Source organism: Pectinophora gossypiella, chromosome Z (genome assembly GCF_024362695.1).
Source record: "Pectinophora gossypiella chromosome Z, ilPecGoss1.1, whole genome shotgun sequence".
NCBI lineage: Eukaryota > Metazoa > Arthropoda > Insecta > Lepidoptera > Gelechiidae > Pectinophora > Pectinophora gossypiella.
The window spans coordinates 10,443,830-10,452,964 of NC_065433.1; the positions used below are offsets into that span (position 1 = coordinate 10,443,830).

At 36.7% G+C, this 9,135-nt stretch overlaps 2 protein-coding genes across 2 annotated transcripts in view; both read left to right on the forward strand.

The window, feature by feature from the left end:
* The first annotated feature begins 995 nt into the window (after positions 1 to 995).
* Positions 996 to 4,182, forward strand: LOC126380017 (Y-box factor homolog). The gene is made up of 5 exons (XM_050029091.1): positions 996 to 1,215; positions 2,517 to 2,580; positions 2,680 to 2,895; positions 3,045 to 3,191; positions 3,281 to 4,182. The coding sequence occupies exons 1-5, from the start codon at positions 1,107 to 1,109 to the stop codon at positions 3,558 to 3,560; spliced, it is 816 nt and encodes a 271-aa protein (XP_049885048.1). The 5' UTR covers positions 996 to 1,106; the 3' UTR covers positions 3,561 to 4,182.
* Positions 4,183 to 8,261: 4,079 nt separating this feature from the next.
* LOC126379924 (facilitated trehalose transporter Tret1) overlaps positions 8,262 to 9,135 on the forward strand; it is a 36,308-nt gene continuing 35,434 nt past the window's right edge. The window contains exon 1 of the mRNA XM_050028937.1: positions 8,262 to 8,405. The gene's annotated coding sequence lies outside the window, so the exon portion shown is untranslated. The remainder of the gene's footprint in view (positions 8,406 to 9,135) is intronic.

The window sequence follows — 9,135 nt, forward strand, 5'->3', positions numbered from 1 at the left end:
ACATACCTTTTATCGATATCGATATTTGAACATCTGTGATACATTCGACAATATCAGGTAAATTCTGTGAGGAAACTTTTAGATTTTGAGATAATCGCTAGGACTATATTAAGTTGCTTTTATATTTTTTTAGACAGGTGGTAAAATTTACAATTTCCCAGTAAGAAAGACAATGGAAAGCAGTCATAATGCCTCTTTTTAAATACAATTTATTTATATCTAATGAATTTTAGTATGTTTACGCAAAGCGATTCGGTTCAGGTACCTCGCCGGCTCGCGAGCGTTCGCTCGTTTGGTTCGTGGGCGGTAGTATGCATACTAACCTAACTCATTTAGACTGAATAATTTAGTACCTTTGCCTGTCCTAGTAACAACGACATTAAAAATGTCAAAGTGCGAAATTTTATGTTAAATAGTATAAAAATATCAGAAAATAAAACAGAAGAACGTCTCAAAAACTAAGAGTGTCCTCACAAAATGAATACGCTGCTTTTAACAGTGAAAAGATTCTCCGTCGATCTGTATATTTCGTTTTCCGAAAATCAGGAGGCAGGATTATGAACCCCAGCCATGTGTGAGTATCCGGGGTGTGGTTTCGGTTAAGAGGTTATTACTAGAAATGCCACGAATAGTGATTTGGCCGAATATTCGACAATGCTGTCGGCCAAAGCGCCAAATATTCGACAGCTTAATGTTCGGCACAATATACAACATTGTTGAACACGTAAACAAGAATAACAAAATTCGCAATCTGTCGCCCTCGTTAAATACGGGAGCATGGACGGGTGTTTGATTGTTTGTTTCTATGCTATATAAGTTGCAACATAATTCCATACCAATCTTATCCAAATATCAAGTAAACAATTATTTTTATATTATTAGTATATTTTTGAATAATTGTGAGTCCGAGCAATAACAAAATAGATAATAACAATATTTTTTATCGATAAAATAATTTTATAATATCGTAGCAACGCAACGCTTACCATAGACAAAATTGTCAGTCAGTTCAGTGAGTAGTAACGATCGAAGAGCGGTGAACATCGAGGAGAGAGGTCGTGGAGGATTTTACCATCTAACCACCATCGCCGTTCGCCAATTACACCATGGCTGATACCGAAAAGGCGCCGCAGCCGCAGCCCCAACAGCAGCAACAGCAAGACCCACCATCGCAGCCGCAACAACCCAAGGCGGCTAAACAAAAGCAGGTCATTGGTGAGTGTCGCTACGCCATCTTAGTTTTCGCGTGCTCCGGCATTATGTTATCGAAAGCACATGGCAACAGTATTATATGATCTTATTTTACGTTTGTGTTTTTGGATCCAAAAACTGCCGGTATATACATCTAGAGATGAAATATGATACGTTTATGATTATTGCATTTGTAGGCGTGTCCTAGTTTATAGAGTATTGATCGTATGTTGACCCCGGCAGCGCGCTATAAGTACATGCTCGCGTCGCTCCGTCGTGCGAAATAAATCAATAACTGCTGGGTGAGGCGTAGGCGATGCGCCGTGCATGTGCTCTTGTACCTATTTTATACACTGTCTATTTTTTCAGAATCCAATTGGATTACTTTCATAGTTCTAATTTTGTTTTATATTTACCCGTTACGGGGCAGATACGCCGTAGCGTCGCTTTAGATACGCTACTTATACTTTTTACGTTCTAAATAAAGACCATTTTACATACCTACCTTTATTATTATTAAAAAAGCTCAGCGAATCAAGCTTGCTTGCAGAATTACTTACAATGACACTTGATTATCTGAAATTCGAGTTATTTCTTGCCACATTTACATAAATTGGAAGAAATTATTTACATATAGGTTTTTAAGTAAGTTTTAAAAGATGCATCTGCTCATTTCTTCCAACACTAATAGGTGGGTACTGAATCTCCATACAAACTGGATGTTTGCAAATCTAAAATAGTAGGTACCCTACCTTTTAATATTTGTTTCATGATCCTTCTTTTGAATTTGAACCTATTACTGCCATACCTCCAAATTTCTTGTACATTATTTTTAAGTATACTTGATTAAATTTTAAGTGTACATAAAAAGTAATTTATAAACATATACATATAAGCAAGCAATATTGCTTTTTGATGTTTGTTTGCATTGCACACTTACTTTTAGATGCGCAAATGTCATTTTGCATTATTGCTTTTTTAGATGAATTGCTTCTATGTGGTCTTTTTAACCCCCAGGTTTTATTTATGGTTATAGAAACTAAGACTTAAATATTTAGTGGTGTATGGGTCAACATACTATAACTTGTTTTCATGTTTTTCATAAAACAAATTTGCTTAAGTATTAATAAAAAGAAATACCTATCCTGTAGGTGTATTGTACATTTGTATTTGAGTTTTTGGACCAGTTATTTTTCTAACTGCTATATACAACTAGAGATATGACAGGCAATTCTAGTATGTGTATTTGGTAAAAAGGTGTATTATTCAATGTGTTCTGTTTTATTTTTCCGGCATTTGCTTGGGATGATGCATACACATGACAGCTGAGAGAGTTTCCGGCACGGTGAAATGGTTCAACGTCAAGAGTGGATATGGTTTCATCAACAGGTTAGTTTTTTTATAAATGTGACCTATAAATGCAATGTTTCGTTAATTGAAACACATTCACCCATGTTTGTTGAAACATTAACATTTTGCTTTTCCTAGGAATGACACGAAGGAAGATGTGTTTGTTCACCAAACAGCAATTGCCCGGAATAATCCACGCAAGGCTGTGCGCTCGGTCGGCGACGGTGAGGCGGTGGAATTTGCCGTGGTTGCCGGGGAGAAAGGTTATGAGGCAGCTGGTGTCACCGGCCCCGGGGGCGAGCCTGTGAAGGGCTCGCCTTATGCAGCTGACAAACGCCGCGGCTACCATCGCCAGTGAGTATTCTTTATTAGATATTAATTTAAATAATACACTTTGACTAATAATCCACTGATACTCAATGCAAACATTACAGTTGTCACCTGATTAAACAGTTTAATGTAAAAGAGTTAATGTATTTAAACATTAATTGTATTATTTATAGATATTACCCCCGTCAAAGTGGCGGACGTGGTGGTGAAGGAGCTCCACGCAGAGGTGGTATGATGCCACGACGTGGGCCCCCGTCCAACCAGGGGGGCGCACAGGGGGATGAAGGTCAGGAGGCTGGCGGAGCTCCACCGCAGCGTAGGTAAGTTATTGCTATAGAGATGTACAGAACATGACTGGCTGTTTTTGATTGATATCAGTATAATTTATTGTTTTATTTCCATATTCTAGCTATTTCCGTCGCAACTTCCGCGGTGGACGTCGTGGTGGCGGCCCGGGGCCAATGAACCGCGGCGGGTACCGTCGCATGCGCCCGCGCAACTATCAGCAGGGCCAGGCTCCTGGTCAACAACAGGGCCAAGCTGGAACCCCGGCGCCACGCCAGAACGGACAGGAGGGCGACACCGCCCCTACTACGTCTTCGCCGCAGCCGCCACAACAGCCGCCCAAGCCCAAGAACAACAAGCAGGGCACCACCATCGAAACCACCACCAATGAAAGCCAGGCCTAAACATCGGCCGTCGCACTGTGTGGCACAACCTTAAGTAGTGCATGTTAATTCTAGCTGTGCCACACGTCCATCACAACTTACTGTCTTGTCTGTTCAACTAAAGAGTGTTTCGTTTCAATGTTGTTTCAGACTTGAGGCGTTAAGATCTTTATATACTTATAACATATTTTTGTCTTGATTGAACATTATCGCAGGGGGAGTTACAGATGGAACTGCAATGTATCATGGATCAAAAATGTGATATTTTTATTATTATTTATATTATGTATTGTTTGAATGTTTGGATTTCGTGATTTTGCTTGTAACATTAGATTTGAAAGTATTAAAAACTAAAGTTAATTATCGATTGTGGTCTTCAAATCGGGTTAATTAAAATCACCTGATAAAATCGTGTTACTGTGCAATTAAAATGCATAATAATATATTATAGATTGAGATATGATACGCAGATTCCAATGCCCCAAGAGAATCATGTATTTTTTTAAAAAGCCTGGTCTTTGTTTTATTAAAATTTGTACATTGCATGTTAAACCAACTTGTTTTCGTGTATTGATTAAATTAGCCGTACTATACTTGAACACTCTCAGAAAAATAATAAAAACTTCTTTTTACCTGTGTGAAACTTTTTTTATTTATACCTTTCTAATTTATGTGTCTACACTCAGCGGGATCCCCTGTCTGGAAGACATAAGAGTGATGCAGAGAATTAGATCTGAATTTGTTCTACTGAATTATCCTGAAAACAGAATTTGTTCCGTTAAAAAAACGGAAATACAAAGTTTTCTAACCGACCTCCAGCCAGCGGGATATTTCCCAAAGTTAAGTCTGATGATGTATAAATTGGTATTAACTTTTAGATCTGTATTTATTCTGTTCAACAAAACAATAAAACTACTTCTGACGTCCTTACTTCAGCTACAATCAAGCTGCAATGAAACCTCCAGTCAGCGGGATATTTTCCAAAGTTAAGTCTGATTAACTAAAAATTGGTATTAACTTTTAGATCTGTATTTATCCCCTATTCCACCTATCCCACTTGGCCATCCCACCTGGGTGGTAAGAGTGGAAAAAATAATCCACTTTTCCCTCCCAGGTGGGATGGGTGGAAGAGGAGGAATTGTAAATGTTCTTTTATCCCACCTGGGAGATTATTACGGCCGCTCTTCCCACCCAGGTGGGATAAAAGGAACATTTCAACTCCACTCTTCCTACCCCAGGGCCCATCAAAATAAATAAGAATACTAACTGCCTCGTTAGTACGAGCAAAATACATTTTAAGAATTTCGAAGAAATTGAAATTCCACCCAAATATCAATCATTCTTGATAGCAGACTATGCGGACAACAATATACGCATTTTGGTATTTGGGTGTGGGTGGGCTATAAAGTTAATGAGCACAGCAAAATATTTCTGTATTGACGGTACATTCAGAATTTGCCCTGAACCATTTTTACAATTGGTCACAATTCATTGTGACTTGGGGAGTTCGATGGAATACACTAATATCATCCCGTTAATTTATGCCCTGCTTCCCAATAAAAAGAAAGAGACATATATGATTCTACTTGACCTGCTAAAAACTCAAATCACAGACTGGGACCCAGATTGCGTTATGTCCGATTTTGAACTGCCTCTGAGGCAAGCCATACAGTCCTTCTTTCCAAACGTGACAATGAAGGGTTGTTACTACCATTTTAATAAAAGTTTGTGGAAAAAGGCGAAACAATTTAAACTTACAAAAAATAACGACAAGAGAAGGATCGTAGCTTTAACTGCAGCATTACCATTGCTACCGAAAGACAAAATTAACGATGGATGGGACTATATACAATCACAAATGATCGGAGAACTGAGCACGGAATCATTTAAAAAATATTTTTTGAAATTCTGGCTCAAAAATGACGCGCACGTTGAGCAGTGGTGTGTGTTCGGAGAAAAGCATCGAACTAACAATTACTCCGAAGCATGGCATTTCTCAATTAACGATAAAACTAGTACTAAGCTAACTTTATTTCACTTATTAAAACGATTATTTTTAAACTCCTCATATCAAAGAAACCGCTATATGGCATTTACAAAAAATTGTAATAAAAAGAAGAGAGATAGTGCGTACGTAACTCGGGACGTTATCATTCAAAATACACAGATGCAATTAATAACGGGTGAAATCGATGTCCCCCTTTTTTTAGAAATGATGCGTCGATAATTCCTGTTCCTATATTAAATATGTATTTATGACGAATTAAATGCTAGTTTTATTATTTTGATTATTTGAACGTTGATGATAATGATGATTATAGTATTAATTCGCTAACGGCTGGGGCCATGGGGTAGGAAGAGTGGAGTTGAAATGTTCCTTTTATCCCACCTGGGTGGGAAGAGCGGCCGTAATAATCTCCCAGGTGGGGTAAAAGAACATTTACAATTCCTCCTCTTCCACCTATCCCACCTGGGAGGGAAAAGTGGATTATTTTTTCCACTCTTACCACCCAGGTGGGATGGCCAAGTGGGATAGGTGGAATAGGGGGTATTTATTCTGTTCAACAAAACAAAAAAAATACTTCTGACGTCCTTACTTCAGCTACAATCAAGCTGCAATGAAACCTCCAGTCAGCGGACTTTTTCTCTCAATGACATTCCTTTGGTAACTTTTACACTAAAATAATATCGTTCAAATTCTATACTTTTTAATTTAAGCACTAGATGTACGAATAGGTAATTTAAGTGAAATTATAGTCGTAAATAGGTAATTTTTTATTAGATTAGTGTAAAAGTTACAAAAGAATGTCATTGAGAGAAAAAGTCCGCTGACTGGAGGTTTCATTGCAGCTTTATTGTAGCTGAAGTAAGGACGTCAGAAGTAGTTTTTTTGTTTTGTTGAACAGAATAAATACAGATCTAAAAGTTAATACCAATTTATACTTCATCAGACTTAACTTTGGGAAATATCCCGCTGGCTGGAGGTCGGTTAGAAAACTTTGTATTTCCGTTTTTTTAACGGAACAAATTCTGTTTTCAGGATAATTCAGTAGAACAAATTCAGATCTAATTCTCTGCATCACTCTTATGTCTCCCAGACAGGGGATCCCGCTGAGTGTAGACACATTTCTAATTTTATATAGGCCTTATTCAAGCGTGACCATGATCAAGATTTCGCATTATTAGGCGTGTAGTCGACGCTTAGGTTAGCTAGACTCGTGTCCCTTATCCTGGCACTACCACCATCACGGATCGCGATTCTCACTACACAGAAAAAACGATAAGTCGTCGCCAAATACCAGAATTTGTCTTGTATGCCGTTCAAAAGTAATAAGCCTTGTTTGGTGGCACATAAGCCTTTCCCCCCAGCATCTTTTTTTTCTACAGCACTTGGCAACAATCTGATTTTTCGCCAAATATCAGATTATGATCTTTAAATGAAATGATATTAGACTTTAATTTTTATATGCAATCTCGGTAAGTTAACATTGATTAAATTCTAGGTACTTATTTTTATCTGATTATTTTAGGATTAGCTTTTGTTTATATTAAATATATAATCATAATATTGTTTTAATAGGTTTTAACAGATTTTGAAGTTGGTTTATTTATTTTTTTCAGTACTTTTTATTTTTTATGCTGTCATGAAAAAATTTTAAAACTTTTTGAACGGCGTGTCGCGGAGTACTGATATTTGGCGACAAACGAGAAATTATAGCCAACACATATTTTAAATCAATGAGGGTATCCATTACAAGTTATTTAATAACTAGAGGAACACATTCAATACCAGACATTTTTATCATTTAGGTAAAATCATTAATCTTAAAATAAGCTTTTTTACATAAAGTAAGCTTCACATGAGCTTTAAATTTATTTTCTGACAAATTTAAAATATCTGGTGTTTTATTGTAAAAACGTATACATAAACCCAAGATGAATACAATTTACTTAATCTAGAATTTTGAATGGCAATTTTAATCAGAATTTTTAACCATAATACTGATGTCTCCGTCACGGACGGATGTAAAGAGTTATCTTGGACTCCTAAATCCTTTAAAGAAAAAGCTATTTTTTTTTCCTACGTAGTTACAATCTAGCCCTAGGGTACGTAGTATTATTCTTTATTCAATGTCAGTAGGTAACATAGCTACACTTTGAATAGTCATTTTTTACGTCTTATAGCCGGAAAAAAAAGCTGCAAGAAAAACCTCGGCACAAAAGTCACGGTCAACGGTCTCCGCGGACGACTATGTTGCTCTTGGTCACATACGATGGCGATCGGCCACAAACCTAGCAGGAGGCTCTGTGTCACTTCCGATCTTGCTGGCGTTACGGTCACCACATGAGGCCTCATATTGACATAATTGTGTAATACCAGCAATATACTATAAACATACGGGTCACACTTCTTTTTTTGAAGTCGGTTAAAAATAATCGTAGATTAACCAAGTTAGATAAATCGTTTTATAGAATAAAATGAGGAATACCTACTTGTGTAGAAAAGTAACCATGCTTTTGTCGTGACTTTAATTTTTACTGGCTTTTTTGTAATCTTTGAATTAGACAATTAAATAAATATTAAAAATAGGCACGCGGTTTAAATATGATAGTTGTAGTATCTAAGTATACTTATAATACTTATAAATGGACTGCCGCCGTTCACCGCACGCTGATAGGTAGGTGTGTAGGGCCGCGCTGTGCTAGTGGTGGAAGCCGCGCTGCAGTTAGTCGTAAGTTAACAGTGCCAGCAACCAGCAACTTATGGCCGCATGCCGCGCGAATGTCACGTATTTTTTGACACGATCATCCGCACTCCGAACAAAACTCATGTTCATCTACTGTCCTTGTTATTAGCCAAATCAAGTGAGTACATTTACTTAAGTACCTATTCATTGTGGCCGATAGCGAATGTCCTCTGCTAGTGAATATTACGAAATATCTACCCACTTACGCTGTTTGTTTGTTTACAACACTTTCGATTCTGTTTTTAAGCTGTAGGTAGGTTTCATTTGTGTTCTTTCCGATTTTTTATTACTCTACAAAATTAGCTTCACTGGCAAAATTTATGCAAATTTTGACGTTTTGAGGGTGTGAGATAAAAATATTAACTTTCACTTAATGCCTATTTAAAACAAACCATGAATTATGTTATGATGTTTTTTTATAAGTATTTTATCTAAAATTTTTAAATAATATTTATTACAGGAAGTTAAATTATGAACATTTACGAGATTTTTAATATTTAAGGTAAGTACCTACTTAAATAGGTACTATATAATTTTATTTGTAGATAGGGGTCAGGTAAGCAGCGTGGTCTAGTTTGTTGCTACCGAAGATTTCAAATCTTTAAAACACTGGAGCTTTTTTATGGATTTTTGATTAAATTGGATTAAGACTATATTTTGGAAAATTAAGAAAATTGTGTTACTTTATTATAACGTAGGTACTTAAATTTATACGTAATAAGATTGAAAGTAGCTAGGTGACTTATATTGTGTTAGCTTACGAATCGTACCGATGTTCGAGCGATTTGAATGTTATTTATGCAGGTAGGTGTCTATAAAATACCGTAAAGTAATCGAGGTGAAGGTTG